Genomic DNA, 23840 nt, shown 5'->3' on the forward strand with positions numbered 1-23840 from the left:
TGTTTACAGGAAGTGTAAATATACAGATTTGGGAATTGAAGGTATAAAAGACAAGTTTGCCGGTGCATAGAAGACTACATGCATAGTCTATTGGGGTTTTTTGATGAACTACTGAACGGATTTACTCCATTTAACAAAAAGCACAATCTGCACACGGAACTCTACCTCTCTGCCAAATTTGGTGTAATTACATTAGTGTATGCGTATGGCACGATGATTAAAAAAAAACAATGTTAAAGGAATTATATAGAATTCAATTTTATGTATTTTGGAGGAAAAACAATTAATGAAAAAAACATTTTTCAATTTAGTGTTGTTATTATTTTACATTAAGAATATGAAATATAATGTAAAAAATGAAATAAAAATAAATATTTATATTAAAAATATAAGAAATTGTAATAAAAAGAAATATATATAATTATTAATACATTTAATAATTATCATTTACAAAACCTTTGAAATTCACTGAAAAAATATAGGTTTCACACCCGTCATAGGGGCCGATTATGATCGTGGTTTTCCCGCATCCTCCGGGCCGGCGGAAGCCACCTCCGGCCCGGGGGATGCGGAAAAACCGCTGCGCAGCCTCCATAGACCCACCGCCAAATTAGGATGGCGGTGGGTCTGGGATTCCGTCCGCAGCTTTTCCGCCGCGGTCGCCTTCCGACCGCGGCGGAAAAGCTCTAACATGGCTGCCGGTGTCTATCAGACACCACCAGCCATATTAGGATGGTGTGAATGTAATGCTTTTCCGCGGCGGTTTTTGCGCCGTGGAAAAGCATACGGAGTTTCACTTCGGGGGCCCATTGCGGGCCCCCTGGGTGAAGGGGGGGTGGGCGGTGCACATGGGGGGTACCTATGGTACCCCCCTGCATTTGCATGCACAAAGCAGCAGGCACCGCACAGTACCTGCCGCTTTGTGCATGCAAATGCGATGCATGCATTTTTAACATTGCGGCTGGTGCAGCTTGAAGCTGCACCCGCTGCAATGTTAAAGATAGAGGATGTGACCGCCACCCTGGCAGTCACATCCTAATCTGCTCGGAGGGAACGCCGCAGCCCATGCGGATGTTCCCTCCTCCTCAGGGGTCGTGGACGGACTCAAGTCCTTCCGCGATCCTAATCGATCCCTAAGTTAGGAATTAGCATTTAAAAAACCTTGCAAATTCATTAAAAAAACATAGGTTTCACACATGTTATAGTTAGCTGGACATTTCACTCACACAAAACCTTTGAAATTCCCCCGTTATAGTTAGTTCACCTAACTATAACTCGCGCGCCCACAATGCACTGCTGATGTCGTCACATATTACATCACTCTTGACATGTTCAGTGACAATACTGATGACATCTCAAATGACATCACTGATGACATCATCCTTGTGAAAGAGTGGCAGACCTCCTCTCATCCTAATATAACCTTTGATACACACATTCATAAATAGAAACTATATATTTTTTTTAAATGGAGATACCAATACCAGTTACAACAACCTATTAGGTAATTCCAACATCTACATACACATCCACTCATTCACCAACAGTTCTACATAGTCACTCATTCATGTACTCACTCATCATATGTACTTATACATTATACATCCTGTTACACACTGATACTCATCCATAGAGTTACTCACACACATACTCACACATGCAAATAAACTATCAAACATCCATTTCATTGCATATACAGCTATACACACACCACTATACTTACTTTTACAGAAACGTACACATATTACTCTCTTAAACAATCAGTTATAGAAACACATACTTATTTATACAGGAACTTTTCCAATCTGTCACTGTCATATATCCTTACTTATATACATCAATACTGACATATACTAGTTTAAAACATATGTACTTACTCATAAAGACACTATTGAGGCAGTCATTCACTCACTAACACACCTATACACAAATTCATCCACCCGTACAGTCCTGCATACATGCTGTCTTCAAAACACATACAGAGAGTCAGTCATTCATGCATATGTGCCCTAAGTAATACCCCCCACCAAACAATACAGACACTCATTCTGATACTCGAAAAACCAACTAATAACCCATATAGACACTTGCGTAGCTACTCACCAACCCATGCAGTCACTTATACACAAAGTGAGACACTGATACATATATTTACATATTTAAACATTACTCGCTAATACATGTATTCACTAAGATACACTTAATAAGTCAGTTATACAATGAACTTTACAAAACAAATCCATTTAGACACTTATTTACCTATTTATTCTTCCATCGACCTTTAGACATACTTATATAAAAATATTTATTTTTCAGAAAGACACACATTCACTGGATGATGTCATCAGTGAGGTCATCAGTGATGTAATTGTTTTTCCTGACAAGGTGGGAGTAGAAGCTCACCTCACAGCAATATTTGTGGACATTTGTGGTGAATAGGATGTTTTAAAGCACAATAGTTCAATTATTATGGTAAAAATGTGTAATGTTTTAAAGTATGTTTTATAACATGTTTTTCAGTTTCTCCATTTTGTTAGAATATGAGTGCAAACCTATGCATGGGAAAGCCAATTGTCTCCCATGCTCTCTAAATGTGCTCCTTTTCTCATTCTCTTTCTCTATCATTTATCATTTCTCTTTATTCCAATTCTATTCAAACTATTTCTCCTCTTTGTCTTTCTTGCTCTTTAACTTCTGTTTCCCTCAGTATCTGTCTCATTTTCTTTTTCTCTCTCTATCTTCACTCTCTGCCATCTTCTATCACTCTGTATCCCATCGTTATTACACTCTCTCCTTCTCCCATTCAATATTGCACTCAACATCTGATTTGCTTCTCTCATCTCTCTTGTTCTCTCATTCTTCAGCACTCTTTTTTATTCCTTTTTTCTTTACTACTATTTACTCAGTTTCTATATCTGCCATCACAAAGGGGCTTCCATTGGGCAAAGAAGGCACCTCCAAGATGGTATTGGGAAGGGGGAGCAGTGGTTTAGGGAGGATTGGGGTTATCTTTGGGAGGGGGGATCTTGGGCTTGGGGCTTTTGGGGTGGGTTTAGGAGGTTTATTTCTTCTTTTAAGGGCTGGTTTAGGGGGTGGCAAGACTGTTTTTCAGGGGTGGAGTGAGAGGTAGAAGGGATGGGTTTGGGTGTGAAAGAGGTTTTTGGGAGTTTGGGGGGTAGAGTTTCAGAGGGTTAAGGGCAAGGGCAAACAAGAGAGATTCACAGGGAAAATGGGTGGGATGTTCGAGATGGAGTTTGGATTGTGAGGAAGGAGGGAGTGGAAGTGTGTGGTGGTCTTCTGTTACCACTGTGTGTTGTGATGGTGGCTGTGAGCATATGCATTTTTTGGTGGGAGTATTGTGGATGTTCTGGGGGTTGTAGAAAGATCTGCGTGTTTTGCCTTGATGTATGTGGGTATGGTTGTGTCCATGGCTGTTGCTGCGATTTCGGTGGGTATGGTTGTGTCTGTGGAGGGGTCAGTGTGTGTTGCTGTGATATCTGTGGGTATGGCTATATCTGTTAAGGGGTCTGTGACTGTTGCTGTGATGCCTGTGGGTATATATGTGTCTGTGGAGGGGTCTGTGGCTGTTTCAGTGATGTGTGTGGGTATAGGTGTGTCTGTGGAGGGGTCAGTATGTGTTGGAGCAGTGCCTGGGGCATACTAGAGGTGGTGGGTTGGTGAGGGAGATGACTGTCTACTGTGTGCATACATGTCTGAGTATCTTGGATGTATTGGGTTTATGTGGTGCTTGAGTCTGTTGAAGTATGTGCATGCTTAGGTGTGCATGGTCTTGGGATAGGATTGGGAAGAAAGAATGTGGATGGGAAAGGGGTGGGGGCAGGGGTGGAAGGTTGGGATGAGAGGAGGGCTGCCATGAGGAAGGAGGACAGAGCCTGAAAAGATTCCTGTAGGCCAGACAATTCCTTCCGGGGCGGCAACCATCTGGTTCATTCGGGTGCTTAGCCCCTGGATGGCATTTAGCACTGCAGTCTGACCCACAGAGGTGCTCCTCAGTAGGTCAATAGCCTCATCACTCAGGGCAGTGGGGCTAACAGGGGCAAGGGCTTAGATGCCTGCAGTCAAGGAGAGTCCTCACCCTTCTTAGGGGAGTTGCAACGGCCAACTTGTAGGGAGACAACAGGGAGGGTAGCGATGGAACTTGGTTGGCAGACAAAAAAAAAGGTGGAAATGATCCTGTTGGGTCCGCCACCACTTCAGAGTTTTTACCGGAGGATGACAATAAGACGTGGATGTTGTCCCCCAGGCACTCTTCACACCTTCCTGGTCACTGGGTCCCTCTGTGTCTGATGGCTCACATCCAGAAATGCCATGACAAGCTGTATCCCCACTGACGTTGGCCCCATCTCCTCCGCTTGCCCTGGATGTATCTGAAATGACATGTAGCATGACCTTCTTACAACTGCATTGCGATACCTGGCCATCACAAATCACCAGATAAAATGGAAGACGTGCACATATAATACCACCTTCATGGTTCACTCCAGAGGCTTCCAAGTTAGAATGAGCACATGCATGCATGTCACATAACCTGCAACAGTTCAGTCCACCCATGTCAGAGCCTTTACTATTTAAACTTGCCGCCTCCTATGTTCGGTTTACTTATTGTTTATGGCGATGACGATGGCGGGACTTGAATTTACATGACCTTATACTGCTGGACCAGAGATTTTTAGTCCTCTTTAAGAATTTTGGCCTTATACTTTGTAGAATACCGACTACTGCACATGGAAGGAATATTCTCCAACTTTTAGACCCATACCGTATGGGACCTCATACAGGTTTTACCTGGAATGTGGTGACGATATTACCAAAAGACTTGTTCATGCCCTGATGAAGTCATCGGGTGATTTTTCCCCGAGACGAAACACGTGTCGGCTGCTTGGCTACATTTGGTGATGTCAACTAAGAAAATAAAAGGAATTATCACTGTGAACTATCGAACTTGAATGATCATTTGGACTGATCAAACTGATATGATTGAATTTGATTACTAGGTTCTGTTTGCTCGGGAGCAATACTGTGTTTATAGTTCATCCTCTGTGGTTTCTGTCACAGAAGATTTTTTAGGAACGTGGGTGGCCGTTGCCTTTTTGTTCCCTGGAGCATTTGTCTTTGTTATTTGGCTTTTCCATTACTTAGTATTGATTTGCGCAAGGTATAACCTAGCCACGCTCTGCAGTTTTTTGACATATCACATAATATGCACAACTAAAGCACGGCTACACAATTTTGCAGTCATCTGATGACTAACCTCCACTCTGGTCATGACCTACACTGCTTGAGACACTCCACTAACATCATGTAGGCAGGACCATCCTACATGGAAAGTGATGTGAGGTACCATGACACACAACATACCATTTTTGCCTTCTGAAGGGTAAACAACCCGTGCATGACTGTCAGACACCTTTCCTGCCAGGCCCATTTCACTGATGCATCTCGTCCTTAGTGGCAAGAAGCATATTATACACAACATCCTAAGACTAAGGTCACAAGGTAAGGGTCTGGGGGCTGTGTAGACATGAGGACTATGGATTTGAGTATCCTAGTAAGTCAACATAGGTTTGTGTAGTATGTACTGCCATCACAGGACACCTTTTTGCCACAGGAGGCACTGTAACAGTGATGACAATCAACAAATCATTGTATGTGTTGTATGATAGGGAATATTGTAGCCTAGCAAATGAATCACAAATGTATAAGTTTCTTCAAAAGCAATCCACTATCCACACTACTTTTGTCTCGGTTCTGCAATAGCCCTGTACAGTGGAAGCAAAACTATTCGAAAAGTGTCAACAGACCTGTGATAGTAAAGGTACAGTTATTTTCACCAGATACACATTGAAAGTCTGTTTCAATGGAAAGAAGTATCAGGTCAGGGGATCACTTCAGACACCATGTTATCCATATAACAGCTATCAGTGCTGTTAGTGGGACAGATCACTCTTTTTGGGAACATCGATGGATAAGCAGGTATACATGGACATTACTCTGTGAATCAGTTCTCCTGCCACAGTAACTCTGGCCTAGGCTGGGCCATGGCCAGACTGCCCACATACCATTGCCAGGCCTTTCTCTCTGCAGGATGAGGGTACTTATCCCACATGAACCTCACATTTCCATCCAATTCAATACAGAAAAGTCAAACTTCTAACCATTCCATATGTGAACGTATGGCATTCTGAAAGGGTATGTGGGGTACAGCTAACTTCCAAACAACTGTTTTACAAAGTCTGATATGGGCTAAGTGATAAGTGGTATGGAACACTTGGCTAACATCATCCTCATATGCTTTTAACAGTATACAGACATGGATCATGGTATGAACCCAAGCATAACAATTCACATATACCATGATGTTACTTGAGCACTCATTGTAGCTACTGTACTCAGAGCCACGTTGTAGACTAGGGGAACAGAAAGGACAAAGTTGAACAGAGTGAATAACTATATTTTTAAAGTATAACCTGTTTCTCTGGTTAATCATAGAGCTGAGAATACAGGGGAAGGACCTCCTCTAACTGGGTCTACAGCTCCTCTCAAGTGAAGGGAAGGTCCTTATCATCGGTGTAAAATGCCATGACTGCTCTCAGAGGTGAAAATCAGCAGCTAAAATGGAGGAGGTGTCTATGGCTGTGACCACCCTGCATGTGACCACCCACCGCGCAGTCGACTTCTGCCGACACTCAACATTCAACATGCCCTATTAGCAAGGCCAGGCAGCTGCCACATGAGTTGTAGGAAAAACTGTACTTAGACAAAATGTGAGCTGCACACTGTAGACTGCGGTTGGCGGTATTTTATATTACATATGCTGCTGCCCTCACTATAGTGGAAATTTATAATTTCCATCTTCTGATTTGAAGATGGACACAGTTCTGTTACAGACCTGTGAAGGCTACCTTGGGGATGATAGGTGGATGTTAAAGTTTTGACAATTAAAATGTAAAATGTTTACTACTTCATGAAGCAGTGATGTTCAGACACACGACTTTTGACTTACTCTTCACATATGTTAGTCTGCACACTGTGGCCAAAATTCATTTTTATGTTACTCCTTACATAAGTACTCTGATAGAGAAAGTAGATGCAAGTCACCTTTGTATTGCCCAGACCGATACACCATGGAAGAACGACACATCTTCAGAGGGTTCAATTTAAATAGGTAAACCATCCTGGACCTATGTCATCAGTTGGAGCCTGACTTCCTACCTCACCTAAATAATCCTACATCAATACCACCACTAGTGAAACTCTTGTCAGTTTTGAATTTTTTGGCCACTTAATTTCAATTCATGGGTTCTACATCTGGTGGAATGTCACAAATGATGTTCAGTCCTGTCTTCACAGAGGTGCTTACAGCAATGTTGAGATACGTGGACAGCTACACCCAATTCCTCAGACATGAGGATTTATCCACTGTGAAGGTGGATGTCTATGGATTTGGACACATTCGATATGTGATTGGATCTATTGATGGTACCCATATTGACTTAGTTCCACCATACGACAGGGAGAAAGTCTAACAGAACAGGAAGCACTACCATTCTATCAACATGCAAGTTGTCTCCCTAATGGATTTGTACATCTCAAACGTCTGTGCCTGGTTCCAGGATCTGCCCATGATGCCCACGTACTGCAGAACAGCACAGTAGTCCATCTGATGTCACAACTGCTCCTGGTGCAGGCCTGGCTTGTAGGTAAGTGTGATCTGTCCTAACTTTGTGTGGGAAATATCAGGTAGTATGATCTGCAAGTGTGTAACTAAATATTGCCTTTCTGTCTATCTTCCATCTAGGAGACTAATCGTATCCCACCCAGCCATGGTTGTTGGCACAGCTGGAGAATCCTATAAACCCAGGGGTAGTCTGTTTAAATGAGGCTCATTGAAGAACACAGCAGCCTGTGGAACGGGCTTTTAGGCTCCTGAAATCCAGATTCAGATGTCTGGACCGGACTAGGGGAGTCCTCATCTACTCACACGAGAAGGTGTGGAAGATCACTGTGGCCTCCACAACATTGCCCTGCGACGGAACAGTCCTTACTTTGCAGAGGAAGCAGGCCATGAAGACCCAAGAGGTGGGGACCATGGAATGCCAAATGAAGATCATGATAGTGATGAAATGGAAAGAACTGTCTTGCGTCAGGATCTTATCCAGAACTACTTCTCCAGAGTGTAAGAATGGTATGGCATGTGATGACTTTGACGAATCTTGCAACTCTTGTAGAGATGTTGTTAAGGGGATGTTATTGAGACATACTAGGAACTATGGGTCTGGCAATATCTTGGGAAAGGTGTTTGTTTTGTAGGTGTAGGTTTGTTCAACTGTAAATGTTGTCTTGGACTCTGTTCTCTAGATGTTGACAATGTAATGTGTGTCATATGTATGTTTTCTTAGCTAATCTCTCTGTGTTGGACTGTTTTAGGTATGTTCATCATGTCATCTTCATTTGGACATTTCAGAGTTGTGACATTATCAGGTATATGATGCTGTTCAGACGTGCAAAGTGAACATGGATTGGTACTAGGAATGTCTGTCAAAGTGTTTTGGTGTACAACAACAGTACCAAAGACAACTTGCAAAAAGCAATGGAATGGAAGTTACCTGGCTTCCATCATTGAACTTGTTCCTTGTGGTTCTGTGGTCCCAATGCAAGATCTTTGCCATCATGTGATCCAGCACAATGTTGTGTTGGACCCAATTCATGCTGTCCTGCCTTCACCCTGGCTAATTCCTCATTGTCTATGAACTGGATGTAACTGTTGATGTAGCTGTTGATGTGTCTCCTCATTGTTGGTCAAAGTGCTTGGTGCACATCACTGACATTTGTTTGTGACATTCCACCAGATGTAGCAACACTGGATTGAAATGATCCTCTGCTCAGAAATTGTTCAGTCTTCATTCATGGTGGATGAAACCTTTGTAGTAGAGTCCAAATGGTCATGAGTCCGAAGTCCAACATACTCCCCCATAGGATATGGCAAAGTGGGCAGGAATTGTTAAAAAAAAGTAAATGTATAGCACACAGGGGGACATTAGGGTCGAGGTCTCTTACTGGAGGTGGCGGGTGTCTTGCCATCCTGAGATTCTTGGTTTTTGGGTGAATGTCCCCTTTATTTGCCAGGGAGGGATTTGGAGCTGCTGAGTGTTGTCCTCTGGCAGGGCCTCCCTTTCTGTGGCTGTTGCCGAGGCAGCCATGGCCCGTGCAGGTAAGAGCAGTGGGGCCAGGTGGGGCAGGGGTTTTTGATGGACGATAATGAGGGAAAATGAAATAAATAACATATTTTCCCTCGTCATCTTCTGTTGAAATCCCCTTTCACCTGGCCCTACTGCCCCACTGCTCTTACCTGCATAGGCCATGGCTGGGCAGATATTGATGGTGGGGATATACCTGGACCACAGAAAGGGGTAGCTGAAGGTGGAAAAGTCTTTCAGAGGGTGGTGTGAATGTCCTGCAGCACCCCAACCAGAGTGGCCACCTTGGTGCAAATGCCGGCCACCTCGGTGTGGGTGTCTGCAACCTTGTTGTGGATGCTGGCACCTCAGTGTGGATGTCAACAACCACCTGGTATGTGTCTCTGTGCAGCTCCTTCGTTTCCCAAATTTCGGCCAAAACCGGGCCCATTACACTTTGGGAGTCCAGGTAGATGCCCAGGACTTTGGTGATGGCAGCCTGGCTGACCATAGCCTCAGTGAGCTCAATCTGCAGGCCCACAGTCATCCTCCCATTACTCCTACCCCCGCGGCTCTGTGCCCTTGGCGCAGACTGCACCCTCCCACTGGGTCCTAGTTCCTCAGTGAGTGGGGTGGTGTTAGCCATCGAAGCATCCAGGACTGGGGTGCACAGGATGGTACTGACTTTGCTAGGTACACAGGTTGGGGGGCAGTGGTTGGCTGTGAGGTTTCACCAGTGGTGGAAGGTTTTGTGGTGGGCACAGTGAGCCCCAGTGTTGGCTTCTGCCCAGGCTGACCAGATGGGCCAGGGTCATCATCCACGCCCTCCTCTTCAGGAGTGCTGTCATCAGTGAGGGCTTCGTCCTGTGGGAGAGAGGAACTCTGTTCAGTTTCCAACCTCTGTGAGAGATAGAAAACATTGTTAATGTTGAAAGTAAGGTATCTACATCCACGTTGTTTGGGTCAAGGTAAATGGGGACGTAGAATAGAACAAAATAGATGTATTGTCATCTCTTTGCGTGTAGTTGAAGTTGGTTACTAGACATTTGTAGACATTCAAAAGATGTTTTAGATTTTATCAGCTCATTAGCTGTGCAGGTATGTGGCATTTTGGCTTTAGGGATAGACATGACATTTTCAAAACTCTCCTACAAACATGATGTGGTCCTAACATGTCTATTTGCCCATTTCAAGGCCTAGTTGTGTATTATACAGGCAAACACCCAGCTTGGTTATATATTTAGCATTGTTCATCATATGAGAAGGGCAGAGTCAGGGGTCACCTGGCACTGCTAATCAACTGAGTTTCCTTCATGGCTCACATATATCAGAGGTACACCATTGTTTTGGTGTCACTGATGCTGTCATTAGTTTGAGTTGACAAGTATAGGACACCTTCAAGCAAAGTATTCATACGTATATCTGAGTGGAGCATCTTTGTTAGAGTTGGAGTCATGGAAGTTGTAGTCACTTCAGTTTCACTTAACCAACACTTGAGTAATGTAACCTGCATGAATACTGGACATCAGTAGTATAATGGCATATAAGTGAGAAGAGGCAAACAGATTGTGCAGCTTGGTTATAGTTACAGTGATTATGCTTCATGGTAGTTTTAGTCACTTCAATCTCACTTTAACAACACTTAACAATTGGTAAACGGAATGATAAGTTAACATCAGTAGTAACATGGCATACAAGTGAGAAGGGGCAAAAAGAGTGTAGCATATTGGTTGGAGTTGGAATGACAAGGCCTCATGGTTGCTGTAGTCACTTTAGTCTCACTTTAGCTTCACGTGAGTAATGGTGACCTGTATGAGTAGTGTACATCAGTAGTAATATAGCACACAAGTGAGAAGGGGCAAAATGAGTGTAGTATCTTGATTAGAATTGAAGTGACTAGGCCTCATGGTAGTTGCAATCACTTCAATCTCACTTTAGCAACACTTGATAAATGATCCAAATACCATAGCTGTTGGCAATGGAATGGACCATACATTTACATTTTGAAACATTTCATAGATATTTTGATGGAAATACCCTGCATTGCAACCTGGGTATGTCCTGGAGTTAGATACATGTGCTCATATATGCAGCAATGCACATTGCCACAGACAAATCAACGTCTCAGATACTTTGAGTATTACATATTAGGAACGTACATAGAGACTGGAATAGGAAAAGCAGAGTTGAAAACAAACAGGACCTTGTGATATTGTAGCAGTTATTGAAATGTATCTTACCAGAGTCCACCCCCTCTCTTCCTGACAAGTTCTCAGTATGCAGGAAGGTCAAGACCTTCTCCTCACTGGGTAAGAGTTGTAATGGTGGGCTGAAAGGGCCACCGCCAGCCCTCTGAGTGTCCAACTGGTGGTTGTTGTACTTGGTCTGGACCCTCAACCGTAAGTTGTTCCACCTCTTCCTAATGTCTCCCTGTGTGTGCAGGGTGTTACCACCAGCATTCACTCTGTTGGCTATCCTGTCCCACATTTCTGTTTTCCTACTGAGGGGAGTATGCTGGACTAGGGACTCAAACATGTGTGGCTACACTCTAATGATTTTATCCACCATAACTGTCAACTCTTGCTCAGTGAAGTTAGTTTTTTTTCCCCCAGGCTTGGTGAGAAAACAAAATTGTGAGTGAGTATGTGAATGAAGAACAAATGAGTGATAGAGGTAAAAAGCTGCAAAAATAAAAATTACAAGTGGTGGAGAGTGCTGAATGGGAAAATGGAGAAAGGGGTGCCTTTTCTAAAACGAGCAGTAAATAGCTGTCTTGTCTTGCTGCAGTTTTGAAGCAAAGGATGCTGGTCAGAGATGGAGTGTGTTTTACAGTGTGATTTTGCAGAAATGTCCCGTTGCCAAGCACATCAGATGTGTAGTTTTTAAGTCCATCCGACTGCCACTGCTGTGGGTTTTTTTTTGGGCACGTTCTGTGGCGGTCCACCACTGTTGGTCACCACCATTTGTTGAGCACTGCTGTGAGACCACATTTGTAACTGTGTAACTTCCCCTTCCGAAGCTGGGCTGTCAGGCACAACTGGCAACTCAGGGGCAGTTAGTTTGTCCTCATTTCCTCTTCCGACCCTGCCAGGATTCAAGACCTTGAGCTCTAAAATTAGATCTGGCTCCCCAGCGGATCCGTTGCCACCTGCCCTCCTTCGTCAACTATACTCCTCAACTTCCCCGGTATGTCTTGAGCTGGTTAATCTATCCCTGAGCTCAGCTTCCATCCCCTGGGCGTGGAAGCACGCCAAAGTGGTCCCATTATTAAAAAAAGCCTTCTCTGGACCCGAGTGACCCTGGGAACTACCGACCGATTTCCCAGCTCCCTTTTCTGATCAAGTTGGTGGAATCCCATGTGAACTCTATCCTGGCCGGATTCCTTGAGCAGAATGCTATTCTCGATATAACTCAGCATGGCTTTCAGCCACGGCACAGCACTGAGTCTGCCCTACTTACCGTATCAGAGAGCATTCGAGGGAGTCTGGACACAGGGGACTCTGCGGCACTGGCCCTCCTGGGCCTTATTGCCGCCTTTGATGCGGTCTCCCATGAGATCCTCTTGAACCGTCTTAAGGAAGTGGGACTGAGAGACCTTACACTGGCCTGGTTTTGGTCTTTCCTTAAGGACAGGTCCTTCCAGGTCCTAGTTCCTCGATACCACTCTCGGGAGGCTGCTTTACATCGGGGAGTTCCGCAGGGCTCCGTTTTGAGTCCCTTGCTGTTCAACCTGTACGTCAGACCCTTGGCAGAGGTGGCCAAGAGCTGGGGGCTGTCCCTGGTGTCCTACGCCGGCGACACCCAACTGGTGTTTGCCTTTTCGAAGAAGTGCGACAACAACTTGGTCAAGTTTAAGGACGATCTCTTGGCAATCTCGGACTGGATGGCAGCTAACTATCTACAGCTGAACGCCAGCAAGTCTGAGAGTCTCCTCTTTGGCAGGGATCGCGAGCTGTGGTCCGACCAGTGCTGGCCGGATCACCTTAAGCCCGCCCCTTGCCCCAAAGAGGCAGTGAAGAACCTGGGCGTATGGTTCAACAGTAATATGCAGCGGCGGTTTTCTTTCAAGGGCGGCGGGGCTCCGCCCTCCCTATCGGCCGGCATAGAGCAAGCCAGGGATTTAAAATGCTAAGTAACAGCAATGTTACTTACCATTTTAAATCCTGAGCCGCACTGCCGATCAAAGCCCCGTGCCGTGACATCCTGCTGCCTGCCTGCCTGCCTGCCATCAGTTTAGGACGCACTAGCGTCACTGCAGCAGCAGGCAGGCCAGGCAGGAAATGGAGGCAGCGTGTGGCATGATTTGTGGCATGCTTTGCGCATGTGTCACAATTTAAGGCTACTTTAAGGCTAAAGACTGCCGAGTGCCGGAGATGTCATCAGTGATGTCATCATTGATGTCATCAGTGATGTCATTTGAGATGTCATCAGTGATGTCACTGACCATGTCATGAATGATGTAATATGTGACATGATCAGCAGTGGATTGCGGGTGCGCGATATATAGTTAGTGCAACTAACTATATATGCGAATTTCAATGGTTTTGTGTGAGTAAAATAAGGTTTTGTAAATGCTAATTCGTAACTATATATGGTCTATAACCTATGGTTTTTTCAGTGAATTTTCAAGGTTTTGTAAATGCTAATTCCTAACTATATATGGTCTATAACCTATGGTTTTTTCAGTGAATTTCAATGGTTTTTTAATAGCAAATATCAAAAGCTGTAAAATGTATTCTTCTTTTAAAGGAAAAATATATTTTATATGTATTTAATATAATTTTTTTATGTATATACATTTTTTGAGGGAACGAATTTATCAACTATCATGCTGAAGAAGAGTGTGGGGAAAAAAAACAAAGCGGAGGACTAAGAGGAAAGAACAATCAGTTCAAAAATACAAGTGCTTTAAAGCATGAAGTGCTTTTCCACACATTTACATTTAAATAACCCATATTAGAACATACAAAATATCTACAGAGGAGACGGTGTACATTGAATTTTAGACTCTTCATTGGTACCTACATGTTGGTACTTACATCACCCATACAACACAACAACCGGGACGCTGTCACAGATATATATATTTTTTTGAACGTTAATTTCTCAAAATCCACTGGAGCACATATCTTGAGACCTAGCAAAGGCACATCGGGCAAACAGTCTCTACAATTTTGCCAAGTTTCATAGAAATCCATTCAGCCGTTTGAGCTAAAAGTGAGTCCAACCGCCCTATGGAAAACTCAATGTTAAAAACATGTTTTGGGACCCCCCTTTTTTCTCGGCCCCCGCTTGACGAAACCCCCCCAAACTTTCAGGGGACGCTCAGAAACAAAATGTGCCATTTCCCTGAAAATTTCAGCCAATTCCGTCCATCAACGCCAAAGTTATTCAACATAGAATTTTCAGAAATCCCTATTCAAAAAAATCCTAACTATCTATACCTACTGGCGACTGCCAGTAGGTAATATATGTATGTATATATATATATATATATATATATATATATATATATATATATATATATATATATATATATATATATATATATATATATATATATATATATTACCTACTGGCGGTCGCCAGTAGGTATAGATAGTTAGGATTTTTTCTCTATGGGATTTTTGAAAATTCTATGTCTAATAACTTTGGCGTTTGTGGACGGAATTGGCTGAAATTTTCAGGAAAATGGCACATTTTGTTTCTGAGCAGCCCCTGAAAATTGGGGGGGGGTTCGTCCAGGGGGGGTCGAGAAAAAAGGGGGGTCCCAAAACGTGTTTTTAACATTGACTTTTCCATAGGGCGGTTGGCCTCACTTTTAGCCCGAACGGCTGAATCGATTTGCACGAAACTTGGCAAAATTGTAGGGACTGGTAGCCCGATGTGCCTTTTGTAGGTCTAAATATATGTGCTTCAGTGGATTTTGAGAAATTAACGTTCAAAAAAAGATATATATCTGTAACAGCGGACCGGGAAGCGCTCCGGTTCGCGGACTTTTTGCGCAACGGAGCTTTGTGAAGCGAAGCTGATTGGTTCTCCGGCGTCTGTAAACATTCCAAACAGTCCGTAGCGGCCGCCATCTTGTCTCTCGGTAGGATCGAGAGACAAGAGGAGGCCAAAGCGAAGGGGCAAATGACCATAAGGGGGCATAGTAGATCCTCGCTGACCCCCTAGGTTTGATGTGGAGGTTTTAAAAGGGCCCGCGGGGCAAAAAAAAAAATAATAATAATAATCGAACGGCTGAATGGATTTGCACGAAACTTGGTAAAATATTAGGGACTGGTAGCCCGATGTGCCTTTGCTAGGTCTCAATATATGTGCTCCAGTGGATTTTGAGAAATTAACGTTCAAAAAAAGATATATATCTGTAACAGCGCTCCGCTTCGCGTAACGGAGGTTTGCGAAGCTGATTGGTCATTCTGTTACTGGGCTATAGTTGGGCTACATCTGGCTGATATTTGGGCTACATTTGTTTTTTTTGTCTCTGGCGGCCATCTTTGGGCTACATTGGGCTACATTGGGCTTCATTGGGCTTCATTGGGCTACATTGGGCTACATTTGGGCTCCAACATATATATAGGCCAATGTAGCCCAATATATATTTTTCAAAGTTAATTTTCGTAAAAACCACTGGAGCATATATCTTGAGACATAGCAAAGGCACATCGGGCTACCAGTCCCTACAATTTTGCCAAGTTTCGTGGAAATCCATTCAGCCGTTCGAGCTAAAAGTGAGTCCAACCGCCCTATGGAAATGAAGGAAATGAATGGGTAATTTGTAATTAGCAAATAGCTCATCGCAAACTAGGAATGGTAAAGAATCGCTATTTATTCCTTAAAGTTCGCTATTTAGGAAATGCAAAAAACTTTGATGATACATATGGCGGTTCATCTCGAACAAGATAAGAAGTATAGGGATAGATTTATGATGACTGGCGCATCACGAGGGATGTGTTAGTCATTCTGTGCCACTGTTCCGTCACCTATGGTGTGCTGCATTTACAATGCGGCGCATCATGGGGCAAAAACAGCACAGATGCGTGATGTATCTGTGCCGTAAAGGTGGCGCATTGCTGGAGTTGTATCGCAAGTGTGATGAAGCTCCAGCAAGGGTCGGGGGTGCCCCTGTCGCAGGGTTTCTGTTCTCACACAGAACTGTGGACAGAGGATTGGAACCTCGGCGAATTAGGGTGCCCCAAAACTCACCTTAGTAATCAAAAACCCCTTAGCAAGCTAGGTACAGTGTCACATTGGATATAACAAACTCTCAATGTTTAGACAATCCAGAATATGAACTTATAGTACCTCAGGATACGTGGAACTCATGAACAGTCGGTCGTTATATATTTCTTAGAAACCAGAACATGGAGTTAAGAAGAACACATGTGTATTTGAAATGTTTATTTACTAATGCCTTCTTCTCAGGCGTAGTATCTTAGATAATACAAGTACACATATTATCAGTAGCAAAATTACCAGCATAGTTACTAGTACATAAAAAGCGAATGGTGACAGTATGTTAACATGCTGTAAATGAATAAGAGTTATCAACACTTATAAGCAGCCACGGGCCGTGGAGGGAGTTACGGTGGGGCAGGGAGGCGGGGAGGGGGAGGGGCAGGGTGGAGAGGGCTCCACCCTGCCCCTCCCCCTCCCCGCCTCCCTGCCCCACCGTAACTCCCTCCACGGCCCGCGGCTGCTTATATCTCACCCTCCCTAATACACATATTATATTATTTGCTAAGAAGGTCTGTTTGTGTTGGTTTAGGGCGTGCCCATACTTTAGTGTCTTAGATTTGAAGGAATCACATCAGCATACACCAGCTCTCTCTTCATGTGAACCGCATCAACTGTTGTGTATGTGTGTTCGGCAAAGCAATATAAAACCCGCCTCATGCCCAGAATTGGCAGAAGCTGCACTTATGTTATGAGTATGAAGTCGTGCAGATCAGACCTCATAACAATTCTGTATCGTGTTGTTCTTGAAACTTCAGCACTCGCTGTACAGATATAGTTTAACAAGCAAAGCAGATAGTAGAGCAATAACATATTATTCTCATGTAAACCACAATGAACTACTAGGTTGAAAGCTAAAGCAACAACTAAGTGTCGTGTGCAGAAGTTGCAAAAAAGGAAAAATGGCGTTTAAACCGGTAATGAGCCCATGCTAACTTAACACGGTGTAAAGATATCCAGGACCTAGATGACACCTCCCCATGATCCGGAAACGAACTGAATAAGATAATAGAAGTGCCATCTCATGAGAGCAGATTGCAAGTTTATATGTGGACGGTCCGCAAGGTAAAACATTAAAAACTAGGAAAATTTAATGCTAAAGAAAAATAAAACAGCCAAGTACTTTATCGAGTCTTAAGCCAATAGGCAAGCTAAATAATAAAAACTTGACAAATAAGTCAATGAATTGTCAATGAAATGCTAGTACTCAGCATATCAAACATGAAAAAGGTCTATGACATAACTGTGTATGCAAAATAAGCTGCAACAGCCTCCAATAGGAAGTCACCGTCTTCATCCGAAAAGAGTTCAGCCATCCAATTTAAAAGCGGAAAAGAACATACGTGCTCTCCCAGCACCGGATCCTCTATCACCATCAGAGGACAGCTCGGTGGGTTTTCAAGAAAGCTCTGTTCCAAGAAAGACTGTGTTGCCGCCAGTAAATTCCAGGGACCAATTAGTCCATGCATCAATGCCACAGCCATAATCCTTTCGCCAGGACAAACCAACTCGTGAGTAATGATAGGAGTCATCAGCTGATTAAAGTCGACGTCAGGAGAAACCGGTCCGCAGAGACACAAATCAATGGCCCAATCGAAATCACAGGTCAGGCAGTGAAATACAGGCTGGACACAGGTGAAGTAGGAGAATCGAAAAGATAATCCATATGCCGTGCTTAATATCGCCAACGGCATTGTGCCATAATATTCTAGCATGCGATTGCGGAACAGTGTCAGCAGCTGCAGGGCGGGAGATTGCACAGGAGGGACATCCCTATTTAAAAATGTAAAAAAGCACAAGAGCGTCCGCTGGTAATGCAAGTAAAAATGGCAAACCACGAAGCACAGTGGAGAAAATAGAATGAAAGAAAGCAGGGATGACTCCAAAGATTTTCTCAAATGAAGTCACGAGACCACTGGTAACAACTTTAAAAAAGTGCGCCAGGGCCTTTGTGGAGGACGCGTTAAAGATAGTCCGAACCATCTTGCTGAAATGCAAAGGCGAATCAGTATTGAAAAGGGTCTGCACCTCTGTACGGGTGTTCGCTATGTGAAGCACGAAAGTTTCACGGGCCGAACTCAAGGCCACCTCTCTCTGAGACAAAAGAGCTCTTATTCTTGCCATGCCGTTGAAATCTGCTCCCAAGGTTGGTATTTGTGGCCAGATTGAAAACTCCCTATGTTCATGTGTGGGAGGAAATAGAAAATTTTTGCAGCAAATAACCCGTTCACTTACTGTTACGATAAAAGGAATACTTTTAATTAACCCAGAACAATCTTCATTATTGAGCATCAAATAACTACCATTTTCCAACAACTTGAACGTGGGGATGATAGCAGGAACTGGCGTGCCTTGCAACACGCAAGCCATATTTGGTCGGTGTTTGTTGCATGAACCGTGTAACTGTATGTGCCTACACATTAGTGAATGATCTGGCGTCTCAGTGCATTCCTCTCCATTCAGATAAACTTCTTGATCATCTTTGAAACATCTGTATGTGTATGGAAGCGACCAGACCTCATGAAGAAAAGCACTACCTAAAGGTTCATAACGACCTATTGGTATATATTTCATACAATTTGAAAACTTATATAAAGCAAAAGGCAGCGTTATTAAACCGTGGATAAGGCACGTTGCCAAAAAACCCGCAATCCTCTGCTGATGATGTCACTGAGCATGTCATGAATGATGTAATATGTGACATCATCAGCAGTGGATTACGGGTAATAGTATCTCTAGTTTACTCCCCTATAGCTGTCTTTCTTTTAACATAAGTGTCTGTTTCCTTCCCTTATACTTACTGTTTTTGGTTCGCTTCCGGTTCGCGTACCGGCGAGCGAACTGGGAAGCGAACTACGAGAAATAGAGGTTGGCACAGTTCCAAATATTGTACCAATTTTTTAATAACGGGGAGGTAGTTCTGAAAAGAACTTTTTTTTTATTGTTTTTGTTGTTTTATATTTTTTTTATTATTTTTCTGAACATTTTTTTACTTTTTTTGAATTTTTCTGAACAGTTTTATATTTTTTTGGGTTTTTCTTGGAGGGGGCAATGAAAACGATTCATTGTAAAGGGCTCAACAGGAGCAACAAAACAAAAAAAAAGTATTTATTATTTGGGGCGTTTCGTACAAACTTGCATATGATTGTCAATAGCTCTGTTGATCAGAGTGATGCTACTTTCTCTGTAGCAAATGAATCCACTGCAATGTACGCAGACTTGTTTTACTTCACCAAATCTCATTTGTATATATGGCACCATCTCCCTGCCCTCTGGTCCCGTTACTTCCGGTACAACAGATCTTCTGGCCATAATAGGGAGATTATCTAGGTCGTTCCGAAACTGTGCAGCACTGTAGTTGTTAGGATGCCACCTAGTCATATGGCGATGCATTGTGTAGTTTCCGAAGCTGTATTTTTTGTCGGTCCCTCTGGACAGTCTATCTTGACATATAAGGCAAGTTACGTATCTTGCATTTACTTTTTTCTGACCTTTGGGAATTTTAAAAAATTGCCAAATGAAGTTTTCTTTCCGGTGAGACGTCCTGGGCTCCTCAGGCAAAAACTGCCTCTCTTCGTGCTCGTCGTCCTGTTCCTCTTCTTCCTCTTCTTGTTGAATTATAACTTGAGCAGGTGGTCCACTCTTCCTTGGATGTGGTGGAGGTGGTGGGGAAGCACCAGCTGAAGCTACTAAAGAAGCCATTGCTCACTGGTAACAAAGGGTCTTTCTCTCACAATGATGAAAGTCAGAGTGAGGAAAGAAGGAGGGATTTTCATCATTTGGGAAAAACAAGAGTTCTCAACCAATGAAAAGTGTTCATTTTAGATTATATGACCTAGTCTTACATCATTAGGAAACCAAAAGTGAAATGAACCAATGAAAAGTGTTATTACCAAGTCACATGACCTGCTGTGTTTACGTTAAGCGCTTTGCAGGGCCTCCCGCTTTGCTTCCAGAAACCTGTGCTTTGCGACTCGGTAAGCGTACCAGTTTGCTAACGTAGCACGTCATATGACGTATCACGCGACAACGTGAAACGTCATGCGGACGGGAGGCGTCACGATGTTGTTTTCTAACGCGGCAGTTGCGGTAAAGAAACGTTTACCGGCTCGCGGTCTATTTCGCGGCATCAAGGTCAGCTAACGGGAAGCTTCCCGATTCGCGAAGCGGGAACGAAGAAAAAAAAATATTTAAAAAAAAATTATTCATAAACATATAAAATATATTTTTGGATTTAAAGAAGAATACATTTTACAGCTACAGATATTAGCTGTTAAAAAACCAATGAAATTCACTGAAAAAAACATAGGTTATAGACCATATATAGTTAGGAATTAGCATTTACAAAACCTTGAAAATTCACTGAAAAAACCATAGGTTATAAACCATATATAGTTAGGAATTAGCATTTACAAAACCTTATTTTACTCACACAAAACCATTGAAATTCCATATATAGTTAGTTGCACTAACTATATATCGCGCACCCGCAATCCACTGCTGATGATGTCACATATTACATCATTCATGACATGGTCAGTGACATCACTGATGACATCACTGATGACATCTCAAATGACATCACTGATGACATCTCATTTGACATCAATGACCACATCACTGATGATATCATTCATGTGACAATACAATGCATCTCCTCACATTTTAATATAACCTCTGTTTCACCCAGTGTTAAATACGGAGTATAATTTTTGAAACCATTGACACACCAATACTAGTTACTACATACGCACTCACTGATTCCTATGTCTACACACACATTCACTCATTCTCAGTCTACTCGTGTTTCTGGATGTTTCAGACTGAAGCTGGGGTTAGCATGAGAGCAGCACCATTTCGTAGCTCCGTCGTGGCCATTCCGCAACCAATCATGGCAGCCGCTTTTTATCGTTATTTTGGGCGGGGTGGGTGGCGGAGCCGAGCTGTTTTGCAGCCATCATTGTGTGGAGTTCAGTTCATTTCACTAGTTTTGTATTTGTCATGAGGGGTTGTTCCTAATGTTTCTATTTTAGCGAGGTCAAAAAGAGATCCCATTAGTGGCCTACTGATTTTGCTCGATTCCTTTTCTTTTTTTTTTACACGATTTTTCGTTATCTGCAAAGACTAAACAGAGTATTGCGACTCTGTGTTTGTTTGTAAATAGAGAATGAACCAAAGAGAACCAATTCTAAAACAGTAAATACTTGGATAACAATCAATCAAATGGAGAGAGAAGCAGGCACGACGTATTACAACGGGGGCAAAGGCCTGCGTTAACTACCCTTCACTATGTGCAAAGAGAGAGTACTCCTAATAGAAATGAGGGGGGGGGGCACCATTCAAAGCAGATCAGTGTGCATAAACACGAAAATTTTTTCACTTACCACGTACTTGACATTCGACAGCTTATGATATTTGCTATTAAAAAACCATTGAAATTCACTGAAAAAACCATAGGTTATAGACCATATATAGTTAGGAATTAGCATTTACAAAACCTTGAAAATTCACTGAAAAAACCATAGGTTATAGACCATATATAGTTAGGAATTAGCATTTAAAAAACCTTATTTTACTCACACAAAACCATTGAAATTCCATATATAGTTAGTTGCACTAACTATATATCGCGCACCCGCAATCCACTGCTGATGATGTCACATATTACATCATTCATGACATGGTCAGTGACATCACTGATGACATCACTGATGACATCTCAAATGACATCACTGATGACATCACTGATGACATCTCATTTGACATCAATGACCACATCACTGATGATATCATTCATGTGACAATACAATGCATCTCCTCACATTTTAATATAACCTCTGTTTCACCCAGTGTTAAATACGGAGTATAATTTTTGAAACCATTGACACACCAATACTAGTTACTACATACGCACTCACTGATTCCTATGTCTACACACACATTCACTCATTCACCCATACAATCATTCATACACACAATCACTCATCTTTACAACACTATCATATGCACTCATACACCTATACAGACACTCACAGTCTGCCACTCATCCATGGAGTTACTCACACACCTAGTCAGTCCTGTAAAGAATCAATGACACTTCCATTTTCTTGTCTATACAGTTAAACATAGAGCACCTTACATTTTCAAACATATACTAACACACACTTACCTTCTTATACAATCATTGATACAAGTACACATTGATCTGCACAGAGTCACACACCTCCCAGCCAGCCACACACACACTCAGTCTCCCATACAAATACTTGGACAATCAATCAGTAACCCATATAGTTAATCATATAGCTACTGATCAACACATGCAGCAGTTTACAGAACAACAGACATAATGATGCACAAATTAAGACAGTTTAGTCACTAACCCATGCACTCAGTGAGACACATTTAATCACTCACTCATACATTCAGTCATGCACCTACTAAATCCTTTGTCCAGACACTTATACTTGCACTCATTCTTCAATATGTAAGACACATTTTAACTTTACAGAAACATACAGTCACTGGATGTTGTCATCAGTGATGTCATCAGTGATGTCATTTGAGATGTCATCAGTGATGTCATCAGTGATGTCACTGACCATGTCATGAATGATGTAATATGTGACATCATCAGCAGTGGATTGCGGGTGCGCGATATATAGTTAGTGCAACTAACTATATATGGAATTTCAATGGTTTTGTGTGAGTAAAATAAGGTTTTGTAAATGCTAATTCCTAACTATATATGGTCTATAACCTATGGTTTTTTCAGTGAATTTTCAAGGTTTTGTAAATGCTAATTCCTAACTATATATGGTCTATAACCTATGGTTTTTTCAGTGAATATATATACATGTATGTATATATGTATATGTATGTATATATATGTATTACCTACTGGCGGTCGCCAGTAGGTATATATAGTTAGGATTTTTTCTCTATGGGTTTTTTGAAAATTCTATGTCTAATAACTTTGGCGTTTGTGGACGGAATTGGCTGAAATTTTCAGGAAAATGGCACATTTTGTTTCTGAGCAGCCCCTGAAAATTGGGGGGGGTTTCGTCCAGGGGGGGTTGAGAAAAAAGGGGGGTCCCAAAACGTGTTTTTAACATTGAGTTTTCCATAGGGCGGTTGGCCTCACTTTTAGCCCGAACGGCTGAATGGATTTGCACGAAACTTGGCAAAATTGTAGGGACTGTGCCTTTTGTAGGTCTCAATATATGTGCTCCAGTGGATTTTGAGAAATTAACGTTTAAAAAAAGATATATATCTGTAACAGCGGACCGGGCAGCGTCCCAGGACGCGTACTTTTCGCGCAACGGAGCTTTGTGAAGCGAAGCTGATTGGTTCTCCGGCGTCTGTCAACATTCCAAACAGTCCGTAGCGGCCGCCATCTTGTCT

The 23840-nt window shown here is 42.7% G+C and overlaps 2 protein-coding genes across 6 annotated transcripts in view; one reads left to right on the top strand and one right to left on the bottom strand.

Annotated features, from left to right (window-relative positions):
* The window catches only part of LOC144825247 (uncharacterized), a 300861-nt gene that overhangs the window by 48331 nt on the left and 228690 nt on the right, over positions 1-23840 (bottom strand). For both annotated transcript variants that reach the window (XM_078684092.1, XM_078684090.1), the window contains one exon: positions 4228-4388. In XM_078684092.1, the coding sequence (XP_078540218.1) occupies positions 4228-4388 (161 nt within the window). The remainder of the gene's footprint in view (positions 1-4227; positions 4389-23840) is intronic.
* LOC144825246 (F-actin-capping protein subunit alpha-1-like) overlaps positions 1-23840 on the top strand; it is a 523698-nt gene that overhangs the window by 44346 nt on the left and 455512 nt on the right. The window lies entirely within an intron of this gene.

The sequence above is a fragment of the Lissotriton helveticus genome, chromosome 3_1 (assembly GCF_964261635.1).
Source record: "Lissotriton helveticus chromosome 3_1, aLisHel1.1, whole genome shotgun sequence".
In the NCBI taxonomy this organism is placed as follows: Eukaryota; Metazoa; Chordata; class Amphibia; order Caudata; family Salamandridae; genus Lissotriton; species Lissotriton helveticus.